This window comes from Mytilus trossulus, chromosome 4 (assembly GCF_036588685.1).
Source record: "Mytilus trossulus isolate FHL-02 chromosome 4, PNRI_Mtr1.1.1.hap1, whole genome shotgun sequence".
Lineage (NCBI taxonomy): Eukaryota > Metazoa > Mollusca > Bivalvia > Mytilida > Mytilidae > Mytilus > Mytilus trossulus.
The window spans coordinates 46330057-46355943 of NC_086376.1; the positions used below are offsets into that span (position 1 = coordinate 46330057).

Below are 25887 nucleotides of genomic sequence, written 5' to 3' on the forward strand. Positions count from 1 at the left end.
TTCACGGCATATAAGAAAATAACCATCACTGGAAGTTAACCAATTAAATTTCCCCCTTATTTAATCTGTGTACAATCTTTAGTAACCAGGTATCTTCAAGTTCCCAAAACATTCTATATAAAAAATAGTTGTGCTTTGAAATACTCAAGATATGTGTAAACCCAGAAATGTTTAATATACTATAATAAAATGTAGGATTAATTACCTGTAACTGTCATATTAAGGGAATATTTTTTTCAACCCATTTTCATATGCAACCAGATGTGACGTACTATGTTTGGTAGAATTACACCTTTTACATTGACAGCAGCAATCATAGGCGAGACTAAGGGTTCTGTTAAACCTCTTACAGATGTTTTTCTTGAGTGAAGCTAAATTATCATTTGAACTTAGGTGAATATTTGTCTCATTGTAATCATAACACAGTTCTTTATTTTTATTTTTATATATTTTTTTTTATTAATTTCAGATGAATGATGACACTATTTCAACTACTCAAACACAAATGTTAGAAATAAAATTGTGGATAGCCAACAATGATTCTACAGAGACTATTAATAATGTGTACATTGAAGAAGATTTAACTGAGGGATTAAAGGCAGATTATGGTACAGTTACAAAAGGAGGAACTACTACTGTTGCAATTACTAATGGAGAGAGAGAATTTAATTATACTGTCGGAACTTTAGCAGGTAAATTATGAAAAAAACTTTGAGATAGAAGTAAAAAAAAAATGGGATTTGTATTAAGTTCATGGCTATTTAAGATTGTTCCAATAAAAATTGGCCTTTCAGAATCTAAAGTAGTCTCGGTAATTTCATTGTTCGTACCCCAAAATGAAAATAATGTCACAACATTGGTTGAATTTCCGTTGTTTTGGACGTTTTCAACCAATCACTTCATTTTGGTGTACATTTTTGAAAATATTACCCAGAATGCATTAGATTCTGAAACGGAAAATTCTGCTAGGATTTGATGTGTTTTCTTTAAGAATCAATTGCTTTTACAGTATTTTTGCATAGAAAGTTTCTGTTTGTTAATCTTTTACAAACATTATTACAAAAAAGCACATTTTAAAACATTTCTTTATAAAAAAAATTATATTGGGAAGATCCATTTGACTTATCCATGTTAACAGGCTTTTTTGTTGCAATTCTTAATGACTCATCAGAAAATCTAATGAGACCTTTTGACTTGGAAAAAATGGAAAATGAATTAGGAGATAACTGTATTGTATTTTAAGCTCCGACTGCATCAATTGGGGATTTGATAGTGGCAAATTAAGTCTACTGGGGACGTGTAAACAGGTATTTGCGACCATCAAATCCCCAATTCTGTCTCTTTTTCTTATTACATTTTATAAACATGTCTATTTTATATAAGATCGCTCAAGTCATTGTCTATTTTATGCATGTTATGGAACTGTAAAGGGTAACGTAGAAGTTTCCAATGCTGCAGTAGAATTCAAGCTGGAGAATTAAAATAATACAGCCATGTCTGTTTCTAACCAGAAAAAAGCTAATGCCTTGCATAAAGAGAATGCCACACAGTTACTAAATGTTTAAAAACCCTTGCAACAATTGTTTTAGGGGTTAGTAGGTTCTAGGTTAAAAAGCAAAATTTCTGCATCAATTCAAAAAATTCTGTAGCCCTTTTCACAAAAAATCTGATTACTGGGACACAATTCATAGCAATATTGATAAGGTTCTTTACTTGTTTTTATTGTTTAAATGTTACCAGCATTTGTACTAAGGATTTTTGAAGGCTAGTCCAGGGATTCATAATTTTTGTCCATGGTGAGTCCAACAGTGAGATGAAAATATTTTATTGCAACATAATTGTGATATGTGTGTTCAGTTTATACAAAATATTTTGATTTAAATGCATCTTTGAACTCGCAAGTTTTTAAAAAAATGACGAGTTCAGACATATTTTCATGAGTCCAGGACTCTTGCCTAAGTGAGAACCTTGATTAGTGTTATCAACTTATAATGTTGTTTCATTTATTTATATTTTATAGCTAGTACAAGTTCTAGTTTGACGTTCATTGCTCGGCCTTATGGAGATGATGGGACAGAATTAGGGGATGGCATTACCTATTATTACAGCAACCTTTACTTTGATGCTAAAGATGTTAGTACATATTCTCTTTTTATTAAACAGTGCACAGGACTCCAATCTTAATTGACTAGGATTGTCAGTTTTCCTATCGGAGGTCGGTGGTTTTCTCTGGGCACTCCAGCTTCCTCCACCAATAAAAACTGGCCACCATAAAATAGCTTGAATTGTTTTACATTGTCTTATCAGGGCCTTTTATAGCTGACTATATGCGGTATGGGCTTTGCTCATTGTTGAAGGCCGTACGGTGACCTATAATTGTTAATTTTTGTGTCATTTTGGTCTTTTGTGGATAGTTGTCTCATTGGCAATCATGCCACATCTTCTTTTTTATAAATGCGGTGCTTAAAAATAAAAATAAATAAAATCTTTTTATTAAACAAAAGTAAGCAATACTGAGATTGAGATTACATTTTTTAATACATTGTCAATCCGATGAAACCATTCATGAACAGTTAAACAATTTCTTTGAAAAAGGAAGAGTGTTTTAAATAGTTTCACTAACAGTAAGGCCATAGTGTGTTCACAAGTAATAGTTCTGTACTTAAGTAGATATAGGAAGATGTGGTGTGAGTGCCAATGAGACAACTCTCCATCCAAATAACAATTTATAAAAGTAAACCATTATAGATCAATGTACGGCCTTCAACACGGAGCCTTGACTCACATCAAAGTGACTAGATGTCATTTTATCATCTTATTCATTTATCAATTAAAAGTAACTAATTTGAAAGGATAAAAGGAGTACTAGTTTATTATTAATGTAATTTCAAGAGCCCAAAGAAGAGCTCTGTTTTTTCTACTTTTAAAGTATATGTCTTTTTCTTTGATTTGTGTAATACATTGTGTTCATCATGTGTGTGCACTGAATGAGAAACTGATCTCCCCACCCATCCCAAAAAAACCAACACCAAAATACACATGCAAAACATGCCTGAAAGTTGATAGTAATGTATTTAGGTTTTGCTATTTTATTGCCGCGGCATTATATTACAGGCATTCTTGCTTTAGTTATAAAATATCAAATAATAAATCTTAATTATCATCCTTTTAATAAAAATAAACTTGAATAGTTCTTTGCAAAATGTTGTTTTATTTTTTTACAGTTTGGTGGAATATATCGAACTGTTGGACCAGTGCCAATATCTGTATGTGTTGTGAGGGAAAATAATGAAATATCAAATGTAAGTTAAACACAGTCTGTTAGTTTATTCATTTTTTGCATTGTTTTGTTATTGCAAAAAGTAGTGGAGTCATCTTATTATTAACTCACTGGAATTCACATTTTTAAATACTTTTATAACCGACTTAGCTCAAATTAGGATATAATGTCATTGAAAATGAAGCTTTCCATTTTATAAAAACAGCTTAGGGAGATAACATTCCTTCTCTAACCAAGAAATTTGTGAATCAGTACAAGATTATTTCATATGATAATTTACTCATGTGAATCCAACTCCTGGGGATCCCAATGTAACAATATTACAAAACTCACTTAAAATAGCTCAGATTAAATAAAAAATTACACTTGCCAGTTGCAAGTATCTTTAACATATATATTGACTTGGTTATAATACAGAAACTACATTCTGTAAAATTAAGTCAATGATCTGTAAATATTATTATATTATATGTATTTTCATTTCTGTTACAGCTGTTTTACCAACATGGATTTACAGCATTGGCCTTCTTCACGGCTACCCTCCTTGGAATTTTATTAGTTGCTTTGTTTGCTGTGTTGTATGTTATCTTCATTACAAAAAGAAGAAAATCTGTAGTTGGAATAGAGGTTAGTATAAATAGACTTATTTCATTCCTGCTGACCTTCTTTCTGTGAACTTGCACTCAAAATAATGCATGAAAATTGTTCTTTTGTAGACCTTTTTTCATTATGGTGGACTTATGGTGGTACATATTATATAAAGCAGATTGTAGGTTCATAAGTGTATTTTAAAAGGGGATTTTTTTTGGAGTTCGAATTGTCACTATTTTAAGAGTCCTATAGTCATTCAGCAGATGGTTGAAATCTTATCGTCCATATAACATAATTTTGCATTTGCTTTAAGTGTTGAAAAAAAAACCCAGAAAATTATGTTTTTTATAAATTTGTATATAAAAGACACAATGATTTGTATGAAATATTCAAAATAATAAGTTTTGCAAAAAATTGTAATTTTATGTCCAACCTAGGAGCATTATGTTTTTAGCCTGTGCTTTCGTTCATCTATTTGTTCGTATGACATGCTTCAGGTTAGGGTAAGTTTTTGGTTAAAGTTTTTGGTGAAGGTACATTTTAGTTAGTTGAATTCCCATATTCCCTATGATATGATCTTTCTAATTTGAATGCCAAACTAGAGTTTTGAACCCAATTTAATGTTCAACTAAACATAGAAAATGATAGTGTGATTGAGGCATCCATGTACATGTGTACTATGGACAATTTTTTTCCTATATGAGACCATGTTTAGCCAAATGCATACATGGTATATTGCCTAAACATCCGTTGAACTAGTGTTTAACAAAATCTTTTTTTGTTATTTTAGGATCAAGTAATGATGGAGAAAGGGAAAAATATTATATTAAATCCTGCTGAAGTTATGAAGACTGGGAACACAATTCTTGATTATAGGTGATAAATATTTTCAATTTTATTTACATTCTTTCAGATGAAGTAAAAGTGTTTTATGGTCTTTAAAAAATTCCAATGGTTTCGGATCTAACATGATTGAAAGATTATTGTTTTTAGTCTAAGGCAAGTTTTAGGCTTTATTTTTCAAAAAATTAAGGTTACAACTCTATTTGAAAAGACTGAACTTAGACAGTTTTGTTTTGGTCATTTTGAATTCCAAGTTTTTATCTTGAGAATCATAATTTTTTTTCTTCTATTTAATGCATTACACACAATTGTGAACAAGTATTAAAATACATATTATATTTGCTATATAATTATGCAAATGGGTTGCTATCTTTAAGAGATTTAAAACTGCTCCTAATTTCCTAATGAATTTTAAGATAATTTTTTTACATGTTACCATTTTTTTTTAATTCCCTTGTAACGTCATATCTTCTCACAAGAAATTCTAAAAAAACCTCAATTTAAATCAAAGTCATGATGTGCCATTTCTGTTTATATGACCCTATTACAAACACAAGCCCATGTTGATATTTTATCTTTTTTTTTATACTTGACTGTTTTATATTTGACAGCTCAACAGCAGCAGATGATAGTATTGTTGGAATTTTATCTATGAAAGACAGACTTAAAAGATACAGAGAAATTGATGGGTATTTTATGTTATATATTTTTTAAATTACTCCCTTTACTTTCAAAATTAGAATTTTTAAGGATTTTACATCAATTACATGCAAGGTATCATTAGATTTTACTTTCTCACTGGATGTATAATCATTGGGTCTTTATGTCTAGCTATGTTGAAAGACATACATAATGGCAAATTATAAAAAAAAACATTATTTGTTAGTCTTCAAGGAAACCCGTAAGATTTCTACTGCTGTTCCTTGTAAATGGGTGCAAATTCGGTACTCTCTGCAATTAGCATTATTGTCAAGCCTGCAACTTTTGTCGCAGTAAACTCAACATAGGGATAGTGATCCAGTGGCAGTGGCAACGCCTACAGCAGAGTTAGCTATCTTCTTAAAAGCTTTATGATTTAGAAGGAGGAAGATTTTGATGCTTCATACTTTGTATATAGATGTCTAATCTTACGAAGTTGTCCTTGACATAATTTTCATGGTTTAGTGACTATTTGAAGAAAAAAAAGATTTTTTGTAATGTTAATTTCTTTCTTATTAGAAGTAATACAATAACTATATTTAGTATGTGCATAACTTGCAAGGTCCTCTTGCCCTCAAACATTGCTTGTTATGTGTTACAAGTAATTGTAATAGATGACCAGACTGAATCTGAATTCTTCACACTTTTCAACAGGATCAGACCCATACTAAGCATCAGCACAAACAATTCTCTTTGTCTTTATCTAATGAAGTTGACATAATCTTTTTCTTATTTATCAGTTCCTGTAAATTCACAAATTATTGTGATAAATGCGACAGGGATATCATCGCAATAATTTAAACTCACATTTTTTTTGTTTGAATCAAATAGGATTTTTCTGAATATAGCAAAAATGAAAATAGCATTTTAGTCTAAAATGACAAAATGGCAATAATAAATGCAAACAATGATTTCTGAATTAACAGTAGTCTAAAATAGAAAGAAATACATGAATGGTCCTGTGAACATGAGAATGCAAATTATTTTAACCTCGACCAATTTTTTTTAAATTTCAGTTTGGATATTGTTTCTTCAATTAAAGTGGACACAGATATTGAAACAGAGAGAAATGACGCTACAGTTCAGGCTACTGTTCTGCTTCTCAATGGACTTCATCAGAATAAAGATTTATCATCAGCCAATCAACAACAAGTCCAAAATAACTTTAAGAAGAAGAGAACAAACCTGGACAAGAACTTAGATGATGAATATAAACGTGAAGTCAAAAAATTGTACAAGAAACTTGGTGCCAAAAATAAGGTCAGTTGGACCAGTTGTGTGATCTGTTTAGTGCCTTATACTGCAAAAATCTGTTAAATTATTGAAAATGAAAATAAATTGTACAGCAACAAAATCAACAAAAATTAAAAATTAAATCGTAAAAGGTTTCACATAAATGATTTTAAAAACATAAAGGCCAATATTTTTTTTCATTTATTCATTTTCTAGTAATCCTAGTTCTAAGACTGTATGATTAATTGTTGCTCTCTTAACTGGCACTGGCAGGACAATATAAATATTTAGTTTTCTGTACTAGTAATCATAGTTCTAAGACTAAATAATTGATTGTTGCTCTCTCAACTGTCACTGGCAGGATAATATATATAAATATTTAGTTTTCTGCATTAATAAAGGGGAGACAATCTAAGTATTTCAATGATATATTTAACTTCACCCTTAAATGTTTTAAGTTATTATGGTAAAAGGTAGTGCTTTATACTTATACATGGATATTGCATATTACATACAGAAAATATTCTTGTATAATGTTTTATATAACTATATTTTAGGCAAGAATGTCTCATTTGCTGCAGAAACAGAAAGACGAGAGGAAGAAGATTGTTAGTGAGATGCATGATTTAGGGGACAAGGTATAGTAAACTAGATATCTTATGTATAGATATCTTATGAGTTACAAATATTAAAACAACTGTTTTCAAAGAAGTTTTTGAATGAAATGGAAGCCCAAATTGTTAAACTCTTCAGCTTTTGAATATTGAAATTGAGAATGGAAATGGGGAATGGTCAAAGCGACATTCTCCTTAATTTATGAACATAGAGAAGTTCTCGCTTGGACACACACTCCATAATCTAGTATATTATAAGAGCATATACCTGAAGTACTGGGATGCACTCTACTGTCTCCACACGACTCTAAAGACAAATTAGTATATTAGTATTCTGCTCAATTTTTTATTGAACCCTAGAGGACTTTAAAGTTTCTTATTTGGAATCTATAGGCCCTTTTTCAAGAGTAATAAGTTTAATTCTCAAGTTTAGAGAAAATTTATTTGTTGGAAGGTGACAACAAAAAGTAGAATAATCTTGTATGTATTCATCCTGTAGAAGATCAAAGACCATTTTAGATTAATAGTAAAACAACAATCATCAATCCTGTCTGTAGTATTCAGATAGGTGATAGAATGAACCAAAATAAATCTTATAAAAATATATTCTGAAGAACAGTTTTAATTTCACAGCATGTTATTATTTAGGAAAGAAACCAGTTGTTAAAGATGCTAGATAAACAACACCAGGCTGAACAGACAGAAGAAACATATAAGCTTAAACTAGAACAAGATGAAGAAACTGAAAATCTTAGAAAGGTAAATTAAATTATTTGAAATATGTTCAGGTACATTATTTTGGGTGAAGGTGTGATATAAATATTTTATTCTTTTCTAGACCTGCCAACTTTCCTGCTTTATTGGGGATAACCCCCATTCGAGGTGTTTTGACCTGACCCTTATAAAACTCTATTACAATAGACATAGCTTTGAATAACGCATTTAGAGGAGTTAAAAGTACATTTTTAAAACACATGTCTTCTTATTCAAAACCATAGCTGTTTGAATTTAGTACACTAAAATTACAATACATTGTGTAGTTAAGATTAAAAAACATCAACATTACGTGGACGTTAAGCAAGAACTTATCAATCAAAAGCAAATAGCTGACAGGTGAGCAATGAGAGTTCCCTATTTGATGTTAATATTTGCAAACTAGACTCTTTTTTACTAGTAATTTTTGCTCAGAAATTGAAACATAACTAGTCTCTCAAAAGGCTATACCAAAGTACTATCAATAATGGTGTTTCATAATACAATGGGTTTGGTCAGTTCATGGTTATGATATGAACATTCTGATAAATGTACATTTTTTTCTTTTTATGGTTATAAAGAATATGGTAAAGTTAGAATGCTTGTTTTCCTCCATTGTTTTGTGCATGTAATGCCAGTGTAGACATATTGATAATATACATTGATAGTATTTTTTACTAACTTTAATCTTTTTAGAAATTTATCAGGATTTTTTGTAAAATTAATTGCATCGATTAGATACCGGTAGTTAGGAAGTTTGTAAAGATTTGAAAAAGTAAATGTATATGTAATCTATATGTGTTGGCCTGAAAAATGTATTCCTTGCTTGGCTGTGAGAGTATATGTTTAGTGTTTTGCAACAGATAAATGGCAGTGCATGCTGAAGTATAAACAGTAACCATAGAGTAAAAGTGTAGTACAAAAATGTTTACCATGTTCAACTATGTAATGTTGCTACAAGAGTTTATATACTGGGGTAGTATTCAAACTTGGAATTATTATTTAATTTTATAATATATGTTCTTCTTTCCATCATATATACATGTAATGCATATAATATTTAAGGAAAAAACTGTGCACTTAATGCACAAGGCTTTTTTCACCAATTCCTATGCAGAGTTGAATTTTTCTGATATTTTCATTTGTTCTTCACAGTGCTTTTACCTTTTGTTTACGTATTGCACATAAAAAAAAACATCATTTATAATTCCAAATGAAGTAATTTTTCAAATAGATTAAGTTTTAAGCTCCAATCATTCAATTTAGAAAACAATTGAGACATGTTGGAAGGAATAAGGTTATGCATAATTTAATATTGTTAATGACTCTTGCATTATTATTTTTTAATTGAACATTATTTTGTAAAAAAATCTGGCGTATAGAGATAAAATCATAAAGGTCTTTATATTCTTGTATCATGTAGGATAAGTTTTTTTCTGCCAGTATATATAGAAGTGCAGTCAGTTTTGTAATTATTTGAATAATAATAAAGACAAGAAGAAAATTGATTTTTCCTCTAGAGAAAAGCCACAAACAGCTTCCACTTTTATTACATATTGTTTGTGCTATCTTTAGGAGTTTGGAGCCAGAAAGAGGGTTGGTCTAAAGGAATTACAACAGGGTATGCTCACAGAAGCAGGAGAAATAGGTCTGCTAGATCAACAGAAAATGAATTGGATGTTGGAAGAACACAGAAAAACACAAGAAAAGTTGGAGAAGACGTATGATGAAGAGATTTCAAGACAGCGCATGTTACTTGAGGAGAAACTAGAAAGACGAAGAGCTCTTGCCAAATCAAGTGTAAGAATATTATAATTATTAAAGATGTACTATATAGCATGACACATATTATCATATAGCAAAGTTAAATTCAACATACTTTAATTAGTTTTATGTACTGTGGATTCTTAATTTTCATTGGTACCAATTTTCGTTGTTTATGGAAAACTTGCATTTTCTTTGATATTTGAATTCGCTATTTCTCAAAAGTCTGCATATAATCATACAACAAATTTGTGATTCATTAAACTTTTAAATTCATGGTTTCCTTGTACCCAAGAAATCCACAAAAATTGGAATTCAACGAATAATAATGAATCCACAGTACTTCTACAGTCATTGCTATGTAGTTTTAGTTTAGTTTTAGACAAACACTTACTGTACTGTGAATTAAAACAATGATGATTTTTTATAACAACAAAAATATGTGACTGATTCATTGTCTCATTTATTAGCACTCATATTTAAAATTCTGATTGCATTATTTGTGTAAATTTCTAAATTTCTAAAAGAAAACATTTTGCATGACTGTTAAGAACACAATGAATTGAAACAGATATGTTTCAACATTTGAAAAAAGAGTTGAGGGTTTTAGAGAATGGCTATATGCATGTACTAAGAGAAAATAAAATAGCCAAATCACAATAATAAAAAATGAATACAATTTGCCAACTTATTTTTAAGAGTGATTTATTTTTACAACTTCTGTGAGTCAAAACATAACGTGAATATAAATTGTCATGAATATGTAAATCATTTCTTATTTTAATCTACATCAAGCAAATTAGAAAATTGTGAAAGGGGCTGAACACGAAATAAAGTATTCTAAAAAATAAGTTGGTTGACAGAAAATTATGAACTTATAACCAATTTTCACAATGCACTGAATGATTAGCATCAAGCAAGAAAATCACAGATATTCAAAATTAAAAATTATTAAAAGAAAAACCTTTCCAATTTTCAAAGTTCTTCAGTATTGCACGGAAGGTATAATTTTATTATGCGTAATGATTTATTTTATTATGTGTAATGATTTATTTTATTACACAATAGGAGACTCAAGAAGATGACCAGAGTTACTTACTGAATACCATGGCAGGACATCAACTGACCCTTATAGAAGAAACGCAAAAGTAAGATTCATTAAGTACCAAAGTACCTAATTGACTAAGACATTTATTCACTATTGAAAAGTTAAATGTATGTAATCAAAGAACCTTAGTGACTATGACATTCATTTACTATTGAAAACTAAAATTCATATGATTTAACGATGAAGAGTGGTTGAATAATGCAATTTACTGTGATAAGAGAGCAGTTTCTGACTTAATTGAAAAAAGACTACACACCTGTATTCAAATCAATTGCTGAATTTAGATAGAAATAAGAATATGTGGTATGAGTACCAATGAGACAACTCTCCATCCAAGTAACAATTTGTAAAAGTAAACCATTACGGTCTTCAAAACAGAGCCTTGGCTTACACTGAACAGCAAGCTATAAAGGGCCCCAAAAATTATTAGTGAAAAAACATTCAAACAGGAATACCAAATGCACAGGGGGGTCTCAACATGGGATTTTGGGTACAGGTGTGCAGCTGGGATTTTAAAAACACCCCCCATTCATATATTGAATAATTGTGAAATCCCTACCTATACATATATTTCACAGCGAAATCATAACCCATTCATATATTTATGACCCATTGATATATCACAATCGGTCAATTACTACCTATTGATATATTTCCTCTGTAAAATTGCACCCCATTGATATATTTGACGGATCAAAATAGGGACCCATTCCAGCGGCACATATGTATATACCTTTATATAGGAAGAGACCCCCCGTGACCAAATGGTCTAATCTATATAAAAAATGAGAAACACTTATGAACCACATCAACAAGAGAAAACTACTGAACATCAGATTCCTGACTTAGGACTTCTTCAAACAAATGCAGCTGGTTAAAACGTATTAATAGGTACCAACCTTGACCCTTATCTGAAAAAATAGCGTAACATCACAACATAAAACATATACTGTGAAAGTACTTTAATTCGTGGGGTACCAATTTTCGTGGTTTTCGTGGATGACTTTATCCACGAATTTAAGTGTCCAACGAAATAAAACAACCATTGAGCAAATCAAGACATGGGAAGATCCCCATCGGTAGGTTTGATTACTGATATGATCTAGAGAATATATTGAATAACGCCAAATCTAAGAATTCTTTAATAGCAGTCATAGAACTAAAACCGCATGCATGATTATACCGATTTAGTCTTTAATACCTTAACTGTACAACTTTTGATCTTCTACTTCTCTCAAAAATATTTTTGATCGATGCAAGTCAGATTTCCAGTGTTGATATGCTAGTATGATAAAGTGTTCATTTTATATCCTCGTAGTTCTCGTACATATGGGAAATAATAATTTCATGCTGGGATTGATTTTGATAAGAATTATTTGACAATTCAAGATACGTTTATAGCATTTGTTTATGTTACTGTTTTCTGAAGGTGACATGTTTATGGCCTAATTAACACCTTCAATGGTCTTTAATCTGTTGATCACTTTATCATGGGTTTAATTAGTGTTATCACTACGATTTACACGGATCAATGTTTACTTTACAATTTCCTCGATCCAGACTATTTGTAACCTGGCTTTAATTTTTTTTTTTTTTAGAAACCTAAAATCCACGAATTTAAAAACCCACGAACATGTAAATTTCCCTAAAACCACGAAAATTGATACCCACGAATAAAAGTACTTTCACAGTAGCACTTTCCAACATAAAATACAACATTCTTTGTACAAATGCACAATTCTTTAAATGTATAAGAATTAAAAACAACCAACTAGTGGAAAAAATGATTATAATTATAAAGATATTAGCATGCTTAAATAAATGCAATTTTTCAAATTTGTCCAGAAATATTCATATTATAACTACTGAGAACTCTGATTGTTTTAAGATCATTAGCAATGTCAATATACCTCTGAGTAAAAAAAAAAGTCTTGCACATTTTTAACACATTTTACAGATCCTCTGGAATGGGGCATGATCAAGCTCAAAAATACATAGAAGAGGCAAAGGCTGAGTTAATGGCTTTAAATGAAAGGAGAGAAAAGGAAAGGGAAAAACAAGAAGAAGCATTACACAAAAAACTCAGTGCTTTGAAGAAACAACAACTTGATAATAAGGTATTGTAATTGACGTGGGTTTTTTTCCAGGGCATTATAACATCAGAGTTTACAAAAAAGCTTTCATCCTTAGTAGGAGTGGTTTTTACAATTGACCATGACTAAATTCTTGGTAGAGTTATGGGAGTTTGACCATTCTTTAACTATTGTAACACCTGTGACACCTCTGAGACTCTTTGCCCCTATAATTTTCATACTTAATAAGACTGTGTGTCATCATGTGAAGATGACACTAATATATTCAAAAATAGAAGTACAATATGTCAACATTAAGTTAGTCTGTTGTAATTGAGGCTAACTTTGTACCTTTTCTCTTAAATAGTTCATGACATCCAATTAACTGTCAATGATTTACTTTGGATACACCTTATATTTTGTTATATCCACTCTCTCTTTTTTGCTACATTTCACACTGTAAAATTTTCACAAAAAAAGGTGCATAGTTAGATATTAAAGAAACCTTGTCACTAAGTTTGACATAATAAAAAATATGATATTTTCATGCAATAATTTTTATTGTGCAATTCTCATTTTGATATTTTCCAACTTCTAATTAGTTTTTTATAAAAATCTTTTGTTCCTGTTTTGTAAGCTCTAAAACATTTGTCAACTGTTTCCTTTTTGATTATTTTTTCATACAAATGAAGAAAACAGTCATATCTATTTTTTTTTTTAATTATTAAGGAGGCACTGACAACTTGTACACATAATGCTATCAGAATATAAACTGGTACCTTTAGCTAAGTGACCTTTCCTCTGGTACCTTTAGCTAAGTGACCTTTCCTCTAACAATTTTCACAGTGATTAAAAACTTAACAAAGAATTCTGAATGTACAGTATTTACAAACAGCTACTTTTGCAATTGTCTATCTTTTTTTGGCTGTATGAAGTCATTAAAAAGAAAAATAATATTAGACATTATAGTAAACATTAAATCAAAGTCAATGTCATGAAGGTCTTGAAAATAGACCAAAAATATATATTTTAAAATACTAGCTTAAAAGTCTTATATGAATAGAATAAACAGAAAATACAAAAGCAGAAGTAAAAATTAAAATGGAAAAAGTTTTGATATAGATCTTTTTCTGTTGTTATAATGATCATGAGATGGCTGAAAATTAAAGACTGGTTTTTAATATGGCCTTTTTAAATTTTACATCAAATCTTTGTTGTAGAGAAAAGAACAGAAAACAAAAATGGATGATTTTGAAGCAAGAACTATAGGGACCCAGTCTGAAGGGCCTGTTGGTGAGTTGATTAGCACATCTAGCTTTGAATTAAATCAAAGTCATAGCCAAAAATAAGATCTTTTATCAAACCAGTCACACATTTGAACAAAACTAAAAGCATTGGATTATTTTTCATGCTATCTGATTTCTGAAATATGACATTTATTGATGTTTCAATTAGTAATGACAATTATGTGTCTTTGAAAGTAAATTTATCTCTAAAATATTCTTTTTAAAATGTTTGACTAAATAAAGGGGGAAAGTAGTCTTGACACATACTTTTTTCTACCTTTTAAAACTAGCTGCATATATTTTTACATGATGTATTATATCAAGTTTTTGTTTAATCTGATCAACTGCATCTTCTTCATTTATAATGGTGGAAACCAATTTTTGTGGATTGAGGAAAACAATTTTTTGTGGATATTTAATTTTTTTTTTTTTGTCAAAGTCAGCATACAAGCCAGGGGCCAGCTGAAGGACGCCTCTGGGTGCGGGAATTTCTCGCTACATTGAAGACCTGTTGGTGACCTTCGCTGTTGTTTTTTTCTACGGTCGGGTTGTTGTCTCTTTGACACATTTCCCATTTCCATTCTCAATTTTAAGCATATAGAAAATTGATAATTTGTTGAACATTAAAATTTGCGGTTTGCCTCCTCCCATGAAATCACTGTAAATTGGTATTCAACTAATAATAATGAATCCACAGTACATCTACAGTCATTGCTATGTTACATTTTAGTTTAGTATTAGACAAACACTAAGTGTACTGTGAATTAAAACAATGATAATGTTTTATAACCCCCAAAAATTTGTGACTCGATCACTATTACATTTTTAAGTACTCATAGTTAAAATTCTGATTGCATTATTTGTGTAAATTATTAAATTTCTGAAAGTATATTGTATAACATATTTCATTTACTGTCAATAACACGATGAATTGGAACATTATCAATAACATTCCCTGTAAAATGAAGACTTTAAAAGTTCACAGAGTACCAATAAATCAAGGTACTTCAATTAGAAATAGAAAAATGAAAATTTTCTCATAATGTTCAATTGTCTAATTTGTAAATTTTAATTTCAGATCCAGAAAACTATTTGACAGAAAAAGCCCAGCTGCAGTCTAAAAATAGACAAGAATTATACAACTTAGAGAAAGAAATAGACGGACAACAAGCTACAGAACTTGAACAGTTCCGTGAAGAATCATTGGATAAAACTAAAGAGGAACTACATGTTCATGAAGAAAATTTAATCAAGAAACTAGAACATGAAGGTACAGTGTAAATCGGATCAAACTTAACACATTTTGGACTGAAGGTTTGGTTCATGCTTAAAGGTGTTTGGCTTATAAAGTTTTGAATATAGAGATATTTTGTACTTACAGTAATTTAATAAACCAGAAATTGGTTAATAATAACAACTCTATCAATAATACTTTATTTTAAGAATGTTACACTGTTGTATACAGATTTTTGTTAATTTGCTCTGCCTTGTACAGTTTTTACTGTACATATATTATCTATTTATTTATTAAGAAAGGTTATTAGAATGGGAGGAAATTTCCATTGCGTTTATTTTTAATGACCAAAGTTATTGTGTTAGAAGTCATTATTTTGCCAAGAAATTTTCAAAACATTCATAGACTCCATATTCTGTAATTCAGAAAGGTTTCAATTTTAATTTTCTTTTGCATGTAGTCAATTTAAATATGACAAATGTATTAAAACACAAAAAGGCAGAACAATTTAAGGGCTGTTCCAAGCAACCTTTCTTAAATAACTACCACCTATCAAATGTTAATAAAAGTGCCCCCTCCCCCAAATACAAATAATTCTGGAAAAGCCCTAAGGTGAGAATTATGTACAAGACTTCTAGTTGTTGCTTCAAAATTAAGAATTCCTCACTTTTCTTGATACATACATTGTGATTAGAAAATTTATTTCTGCTAAATATTCCATCTTCATTTTTAGGTATGGACAGATCTAGAATCAACAAATTATTGGATAAACATGAGAGAGAAGTTGATAGGTTGGAAACTAAACAGAAAGAACAACAGCAAATACAAAAACGACATATAGATGTAGGTCTATAAAATATTAGGATTTTTTGCTAAATCATATCTCTCTTAATTCAATTTATGATATTGAACAACAATTAAAGGAATAATAATGGTGTGTAGTGTAACTGTAATAAAAAGAGATTAAAAAAAAACATTCGAATTTTAAAAACTATTTGCCTATGATGTATATGCATTTGTTCATTACACTTAACAGTACATTTTTTTCTGGGAAAGCTTAAAGCGAACAAATTTATACCTTTTGACTTATTTGAAGTAGATTAAAAAGTTCAGATGATTCCATGAGAGCACATTTCTCAGCAACTACAAGTCAGAGCCTCATGAAAGATAACACCATTCTCATCAAATTACACCATACCATGTGACATGGTTTTTTAATTCTGTAGATAATCTACTTTCTGTTTAATGAAAATTTGTATCTTTTACGTAAAAAGTAGTATAAAAAAATTGAGCAGGGGGTTAATCAGTGAGCAATTAATTACAGTACACCTTATTTTCGATGATTTTGATAAATTATGCATTATCTACTAAAAAAGATAAGATACATTTGAAATGTTGTAATTTTGAATTCCAATAGTGAACATCCTCTATCAAAAATGTAAATATGCAATACACAGTTTATATCATTCATTATTATAAACAGTATATATTGAATAATTTTAAGATCACATTTAATGTCATCCAGGTTTTTATACTTACAACAGTGAATTTAATAACTGTAGATTTAACAAACAAAACTTTTTTAATTACAGGAAGTTCTTGCTCAAAGAAGACAGGAGTGGGGGCGAAAGAAAGAACAGGAGAAAGTTGAACAAGAACAATTAAGAGAGTATGAAGCTAAAGTTGTCAAGTATGGATATTTAATTTTCACTATCTTAAACATTAAAGGTTATATTCAGTATTGTACTGACTTCTGACCGACAAAATTTAATCTCCTGACTCAAGATCTCTTAAGTATTCCTCAAGCTACTTGATACTGTTTAAATTTTACTTGCCACTAATGCTAAAAGATATAAAAAAGATATTTTAAAGTTATGAATACACAATAAGCTATCATTCCTAGCCAACAATGATAAAATTAGGGTCATATGATCATTTAAAATTTTACTTTTAAAAGGGATATTCCATTCTTTTACCTTAAATTTGAATAATTTAGGTCATAATTATTTGTTCTTTGGTCACTTTTTAAAAAAGTAATTTACTTATAAAACAAATAAAATATTAATTAATTAGGAAATTAAAAATAGCATGGGTCTTTTATAATTCTATTAAAATTTATGGAAAATATTCTGAAGCAGATGGTTTCAAAATATAGTAAGACTTATCTCCCTTTCACTGTTATTTTTCTACTGAAAATATGACATAAAGAATTGCCATCTGATTTCAGGTGAGACACTTTGATCTGTTCTTTCTGGGGCAAAATTAAGCTTTGTGTAGCGTTATTCATGATTTATGTAAGGCATTTTTCATGTAGATTACCCAGTAATTTGCCAGTATGATATGATAACTATCATAAAATTGACACATTTGATGTTACTGCTATTTACGTTCAAAGTTTTGCCTCAAATATGAGCCACACATTTATCTAAGTTTGAAACTCTTGGGTAAATCTCTAAAACAAAATTGAAAAATATGAATTGAAGACTGATATCTTAAAATTGAATACTGATATTAGAATTGAATACTGATATCTTAAAATTGAATACAGCATATCTTAAAATTGAATACTGATATTAGAATTGAATACTAATATCTTAAAATTTAAATATAATAGTATGAAAGTTATATTGATTAATGATAATTTTTAAAATTTTGAATTCAAGGCCCTAAGATATCTTTTACTTTCTGGAGAAATAAAAAAAAAAATTTCATCCATTTATATCATGAAAGTGAGATATAGCAAATTTAGATTCTGTGGTCAGTGGTGGAAGCAACATTGACATTAATGTTAAGTCTGTGGTAAAAGTTGTTTTATACATAAATAACTTGTCAAATTTATTGAAGTTTATAGAATTTGGACAGAAGCTTGTTTATGACAAAAATACTTATTTTTAGCTCACCTGGCCCAAAGGGCCAAGTGAGCTTTTCTCATCACTTTGCGTCCGTCGTCCGTCGTCGTCCGTCGTCGTCCGTCGTCGTCGTCCGTCGTTAACTTTTACAAAAATCTTCTCCTCTGAAACTACTGGGCCAAATTAAACCAAACTTGGCCACAATCATCATTAATGTATCTAGTTTAAAATTTGTGTTTTTTTACCCGGCCAACCAACCAAGATGGCCGCCATGGCTATAAATAGAACATAGGGGTAAAATGCAGTTTTTGGCTTATAACTCAAAAACCAAAGCATTTAGAGCAAATCTGACATGGGGTAAAATTGTTTATCAGGTGAAGATCTATCTGCCATGAAATTTTCAGATGAATCAGACAACCCGTTGTTGGGTTGCTGCCCCTGAATTGGTAATTTTAAGGAAATTTTACTGTTTTTGGTCATTATCTTGAATATTATTATAGATGGAGATAAAATGTAAACAGCAATAATGTTCAGCAAAGTAAGATTTACAAATATGTCAACATGACCAAATTGGTCAGTTGACCCCTTTAGGAGTTATTGCCCTTTATAGTCAATTTTTAACCTTTTTTCGTAAATTTCCATATCTTTTACAAAAATCTTCTCCTCTGAAACTACTGGGCCAAATTAAACCAAAATTAGCAACAATCAACATTGATGTATCTAGTTTAAAATTTGTGTTTTTTTACCCGGCCAACCAACCAAGATGGCCGCCATGGCTAAAAATAGAACATAGGGGTAAAATGCAGTTTTTGGCTTATATCTCAAAAACCAAAGCATTTAGAGCAAATTTGACAAGGGGCAAAATTGTTTATCTGGTCAAAATCTATCTGCCCTGAAATTTTAAGATGAATGGGTCAACTGGTTGTAAGGTTGCTGCCCCTAAATTGGTAATTTTAAGGAAATTTTGCTGTTTTGGGTTATAATCTTGAATATTATTATAGATAGAGATAAACTGTAAACAGCAATAATATACAGCAATTTAAGACTAAAAAATAGGTCAAAATGACCAAAATGGTCAATTGACCCCCTATGAAGTTATCGTTTTTATAATCAATTTTTAACAATTTTCATAAAATTTGTGAATTTTTACTAACATTTTCCACTGAAACTACCCGGACAAGTTCATTATAGATAGAGATGATTGTAAGCAGCAAGAATGTTTAGTAAAGTAAGATGTACAAACACATCAAAATCACCTAAACACAATTTTGTCATGAACTGTCTGCTTCCTTTGTTTAATTCACATATACCAAGGTGAGCGACACAGGCTCTTTAGAGCCTCTAGTTAACAATTAATATTACCGGTAATAGACATTGATGGATGATTTTTTTTTTTTACATAAATTTGTAAACTTTCATGGAATGCTATAAAAATTAGATAGAAGCTTTATCTTAAAAACCAAGAAATATCATCTAAAGAAAAAGATTTTTCAATTCTGTATTTTACTGATAAATTGACTCACTTTTTAAGTCAACATTACATTTTTACACTGAATTTTTAAATTTCTATATTTCATTCACGAATATGCACACTGAATGTATTGTCTTACTGTAGGTAATTTGTTAATGCTCTTCTGTATCAAACTTTTTTACTGTTTTCAGCAAATTGATTTGTGGTCAAATGAGCATTTCTGATGAAGAGAGAGACAGGATAATGAAGGAACATGAAAAACAAATGGTTAAACTGGAAAACAGGTAACAAAATTTCATATTTATATTTTGTTTTCTGCATTTTAAATAAATTATAAGAAAGGGTAAGGTTTATAACAAAATCAAATTAGCCATGAAAAGTTGAGATTTATAGTGCCAATTTCACAGACATTTTATCTGATTGTCATGACATTCCACTATTAAGTTGAATTCTGCACTAAATTATTCAAAGTTTGGTGACTCTGTTTGACAGATCCATCAACCTATATACAAAATAAACCAATAAATCAGCCTCATATCTTGATTTACATCTACAAAATGGACAATGAGTGTAGTTGGGAACAAAACATTACTACAAAAGCGATGATTTCATCTTCCAATTGTTAACTTTTCATTTCTATGTAGTAATATTCTGGGAGTTTATTCAGTTGAATCTTCCTGCTGTTATGATATTTCACAAATTTCCTTTCCTATCTTGATTTCTTTGATAGTTGATTTCTGCTACAGGGAAGCCATTGAACCTATGGTTCTAAGAAGTTAAGTTGAAGTCATCCTTCAAAAGTTAAACAGACACCATCTGTTTGTTGACCATTATGGACTATTTGTGTCACAGATGACTATAAATATGAATAAACTGTAGTAACGGCAATCCCCTCGTCATTTCCTCAATTGTCACATCAATGAATGAGACTTATAACTTAATTTGTACTTGCAACAGTATGTGTTACACTACAGGTGGAGTTAGAACTGCTGACTCTTTAGGAAAATTTGAGAATACTCCCAATTTTTGTTGGGATTTGTGTTGCAGTGTTTGGTTTACTATGTAGTTTTTTGGTTGTTTGCTTTTTTTGGGGGGGGTTATTAACCATGGCGATGTCAGTTTTCCTCAACTTATGTGTTTTTAATGTATCCTTGGTAACTTCAGTTGCTATTTAAGTTAAGAATTTGTTTTAAATTTAAAAGTTTAAGCAAGAAAACTAATAGTTACTGTAAATTCAGAAATAGTTGCATGCATTTGATTGGGTTTTTGACATTTTAGACTAAAATGTGATTTTAAATTTTGCGAAACTGAGAAAAATCCTGTTTAATTTATAAAAAATATTCAAAATATGAGTTAAGGTTATTGCCATTGTAATAACCCTGTCACATTTTTAGCAATAGTGAAAACATCGCAACACTTACTGCATTGACAGTACTTCCATACAATTTATCTGGGAATAAGATACATGTATGTCCTCTTTTTCTGAAAGTAGAACTATTAAAAAGTAGTTTTAAACAAGACTTTTATGATATTATGATTATTTTTTTAGCTTGACTTTGAATAAACTAAGACAGAAAAGAATGTTGGAAGAAAAGTTATCCCAGAAGAAGGCTCAGTTAATGCAGAACTTACAAGAAAAACAAGTTATGGATCGTGAGGTAAATATTTTGATACAATTTAAAAAAATGTTGTACTTCTATGAATTGATATTTTAAAATATGAAATTTAGAATCGAGTTATGTGTGACCATGCTGTATCATTTATGTATTTTCACATTCATTACTCACCAACTTCCTGTTTACCGAATATTTATAAGTGGTATCATTTGTGTACAACAGCTCACATTTCTAATTGTACATATTAAGAATTAAACTCATTCATTTGACAAAGAATGATTTACAGGCGAAACAGAACATTTTCAACTCAAATATAAGAATAGATACATGTCAAAAATCATCATTATTATTCAAAATATAACCTGGGCTTATACATGAAAACATAGAGGTACACAAGATAGGCTTTGTAATATGTTAATTACTGTTTAAAGCAATTTACCATGATTATAATGTTTTTTTTATCAGTGCCTCAGTCTGTATGGTGGGTCTCATTTGGGTCTAAGTGAGATACAGGATTGCTGATTTTTTTTAAGCATGACACGTGACAGTCAAATTATTGTGCTGTCAAAACAGGAAATGAAGTTTAGCGGGACACCAGAAATTACAAAATTGAGAATTGCTTACTTTTATAGTGGAAGTGGGATATGGGAATCTGGCAAAAAAGTAAGCCTGATCAGGGATCAGAACCCCCCAATGAGACCCCCTGTATGTATGTATGTTTGCTCATCCATTCATAAGTATGTTAGTTCCTCTATCAGATTAAAGTTTTTGTATAAGGTATTTTTCTCACAAGTTGGGGTCACATCAAATTGAATCTTCTTGTCATTTAGATGCAGATCATATAATTTCAAATACTGTAAACCAACTAATTTCCACAAGCAACTTATTTTTTCGACCTTCGCCAGTAGAACAATAATGTGAATTTAAATCATCACTAAATATGTATAACTTGAAAGTACATCAAGTAAATAACTAAATTGTGAAAAATTAATCGCGGCGAAGTGGACTAGAGTGATATAAGAGCAAAATTAATTATCTGTGAAAATAAGTTGGTTTACAGTAAACTTAGTTTGAAAGACTAAAGAAATGTTTTTCTTTCTTTCATATAGAATCTTAGAAGAAAACTGGAACACAATGCTGAAGAGGATGATGAAGAAGGACTGAAGAAGAAAATGTCTCTAATGAAAGCTCAGGCTGATCATCGTATGGCAGTATTACAAGGGAACAGACTCAATATGGATGATGCTATGGATGAGGTATATAGCTGATGTTAAAAAACACACTTTTCATAAGTACACAATAAAACTCAATTTAGATGCATGGTACACTGTTTTTGTTTAAAGTCTTTTTTCATATCTCTTTGCATATTTTTACAAGCAATACCCTACCATCAAAACTGAAATATGTTTATGCCTGGTCTTAGATAATGGGAAATTAAGTTTTACCCTTGTCCGTTTAGATGTCTGACAATAAACAATAGAGACAACAACACCCATCAATTACCTCATGGTAAGAGTTTATTCTGGTCGAGATGTTTCACCAACAAGTGTGGCGTTTTTAGGAAAATATTATACATGAAATCAAACAGTGAAGTACAAATTTTGTGGTTGTGTGGTTCGCAGAACAATAGAGGTTGTTATTGTGTAAAAATTGTAATTTATAAAGTTTGATTTTCTGTGGCACAGGTGCGAATAGAAATGATGAAAGAACGAGCTCAAGCTCTTAAAGACCAGGAAGAAAGATTAGGAGCCATGGTAGCATCTCTTCAGATGTCAAAGGCCAAAGAGGTAAAAGTTCAGAATGAAACAAAGAATAAAACTAAAGTAAAACAGGATATTCGAATGTACTAATAGAATTTCACTCCTCTCTTTGTAGGCTGTTTAGAATTCAGATCTTTAAAAAAAATAGTTTTAAAAAAGATCAATGGCTTTGCTTATTTATTGGAAAATTATTAGACAATTTTTTTGTTAAGTCTGCAACATGATGTTGTGAAAGCGAGATAAAGCAATCTTAGATTTCATTGTTAGTGTTGACAACATTTAGATTTAGTCTGTGGTTAATTTTTTTTAGTCATCAATAACTTTGTTAAACTTTTTAGGAATTTTATGAAATTAAGACAGAAAAACAATATCTAGAGTAATTATTTAAACCTCTATGGTATGTTATGAAATTTGGACAGAATCAAATCTTCAAGATTAAGAAATAGCATCTAAAGAAAAATTTGATTAATTTTACATCTGTATTTTACTAATAAATGGACTCACTCTTTCAGTTAACATTACACTATTACAATGACAGCATAGACACAGGGTTCCACACAACCCTTAATGAAGTTTGATGGGTTTTTTTTAAATTGCATAGAATAATCACAGAACACACTGAGAAATATAGATATTTATAAACTCCTCGATTTTAAAAATCTGTTTTCTTTAATTACAGCTTGCCAAAATAGAACAGCAACAGAAAGCTATTAACAATCTGAAAACTAACTTGCTAGAGGATTTGAATTCCAGGGATTTGTTGAATGATACTGAAACACAGAAAATAATACAAAGTCACAGACAGGTTTGTTCAAAAAATATTATCAGGAAATTTTAGAAATACTTTTATGATAACTTGAAATTCTGCATGTGTAAAACTATTCATGCTTGCAATATTCTGTATATTTTAAAGGTGATCACAATATGACTACAATTATCTATGGAATCTAGTACTGATAATTGCATATGCACAAATGTTTAGACATGGTCCGAGGTGGGAAAAAAAATCTCTTATTGAAAAAAACAGTTTTTAAAGGATTATTGCGTATGCAATCTTATAAGATCTTCAATTAATTTACAGTTGAATATCATGAAGCTTTCCCACAATTGAAAGGAAAACCATTAATTTTATGAATGGCTGTTATGTATAAAGATATTTTTTTCCACTGACATACACTGGTTTTTTTCTTTGAATACCTGTAAATAAATACTATCTAATGTTTATGTTCATATAAAATATGGGATTTGGCTATATTTCTTGTCTTCTTTTAGGCGCAAGATGATCTTAACAAACAAATGGAAGAACATAGAGTAAAACAGGAAAAGGTATATACAATTTCTTTAAACAATTACTTATTCACAAAAGTATTATAAGATACCATGATTTTGGGCAGTTAAGCTGCCTTATACGAGCACGCTATATTTGCATTTTCCCTCAGGAATAGTGAAATAGTTACCTTTATCTTGAGTGCTGTTAATTTATTTACAACTAGTTGGACATTTTTGTCCTGATTTTAATGCTGGAAAATAAATCTCAAGAATTACCTTAAAATATTGTTGAACATAGGGAATAGAGCTCTGAGGAAAGTCTAACACTGATTTATATTTTCACTTCTTTTTGTAAGGATATTCAAAAAACAATTGTGAAAAATATTTAATTGCTAAAACATTCTCTTTAAATGTTATTTATATTTGTCAAATGGCAATAGACACTTAAAAAATTGTTTGGTGGTAATTTTAACTTGAACTTGGTTTGACAGTTACTTGAACTTGTAGAGTATATTTCAAAGATTTATAACACTATATGCGTCTCAGAAGTAAATTCTTTGTAAATCTTTGCACCCATGCATTAATCAATTAATGTTAGAAATTCAATGATCTTTCCTTCCTACATCTATCACTTTATTATGTTTTATGAAATAGCTTGCATTGTCAAATCTATTTTACGTTTGGAGAGAAAACTCATAAGGTCATGACATTGGTCAGGTGATGACAGTAGAGTTGTTAAAATTCGTCTGACATGATCACAAAAATGATGTAGTTCAAGTGACAAAGATGTAGCTATCATGTCTGACCCTTTGTCTGGTGAACAAATTTCAATCTTTGAGGTCCAACTCAAGTTTCTTTTAAAAGCTCTATTTTAGTGTAATCTAATATTTTCACTGGTCCTGCAGCAGTCCTGCTGTCCCTTAGTAAGCAGACCAAGACAAATAGTACCAAAGTTTAAATTGGAGTATCAGTGCATCAGGTGACTTCACATGATTAATCCATATGTACACCTGAGTTGACCTTAATCACAGGTCATACGTATGTTTTTGAAAATCTTTCATACATCTCCTCTGCACATTAAGTTACAGTGAAATTCAGTTTTTGTCGAGCCTGCAACATTTGTTGCAGAAAGCTCGACATAGGGATAGTGATCTGGCTGGCGGCGTAAGCTAACTTCTGAAAAGCTTTATATTTTAGAAGGTAGAAGACCTGGATGCTTCATACTTTGTATTTAGATGCCTCATGTTACAAACTTTCCGTCAGTCACATGTCCAATGTCCTTGACCTCATTTTCATGGTTCAGTGACTACTTGAAAAAAAAGTTAAGATTTTTGTAATGTTAAATTCTCTCTTATTATAAGTAATTGGATAACTATATTTGGTATGGGTGCGTACCTTGCAAGGTCCCCATGCCCGTCAGACAGTTTTCACTTGACCTCGACCTC

The 25887-nt window shown here is 30.2% G+C and overlaps 1 protein-coding gene across 1 annotated transcript in view; it reads left to right on the plus strand.

The window, feature by feature from the left end:
- LOC134715381 (limbin-like) overlaps positions 1-25887 on the plus strand; it is a 40440-nt gene that overhangs the window by 5631 nt on the left and 8922 nt on the right. Inside the window, exons 4-25 of the mRNA XM_063577529.1 lie at positions 470-692; positions 2021-2133; positions 3225-3302; positions 3773-3907; positions 4662-4747; positions 5326-5403; positions 6430-6673; positions 7204-7284; positions 7909-8019; positions 9589-9813; positions 10846-10925; positions 12843-13002; positions 14178-14250; positions 15322-15513; positions 16211-16320; positions 17070-17167; positions 19989-20081; positions 21347-21455; positions 22523-22669; positions 23099-23200; positions 23853-23978; positions 24446-24499. Coding sequence (XP_063433599.1) covers positions 470-692; positions 2021-2133; positions 3225-3302; positions 3773-3907; positions 4662-4747; positions 5326-5403; positions 6430-6673; positions 7204-7284; positions 7909-8019; positions 9589-9813; positions 10846-10925; positions 12843-13002; positions 14178-14250; positions 15322-15513; positions 16211-16320; positions 17070-17167; positions 19989-20081; positions 21347-21455; positions 22523-22669; positions 23099-23200; positions 23853-23978; positions 24446-24499 — 2718 coding nt within the window. The remainder of the gene's footprint in view (positions 1-469; positions 693-2020; positions 2134-3224; positions 3303-3772; positions 3908-4661; positions 4748-5325; positions 5404-6429; positions 6674-7203; positions 7285-7908; positions 8020-9588; positions 9814-10845; positions 10926-12842; positions 13003-14177; positions 14251-15321; positions 15514-16210; positions 16321-17069; positions 17168-19988; positions 20082-21346; positions 21456-22522; positions 22670-23098; positions 23201-23852; positions 23979-24445; positions 24500-25887) is intronic.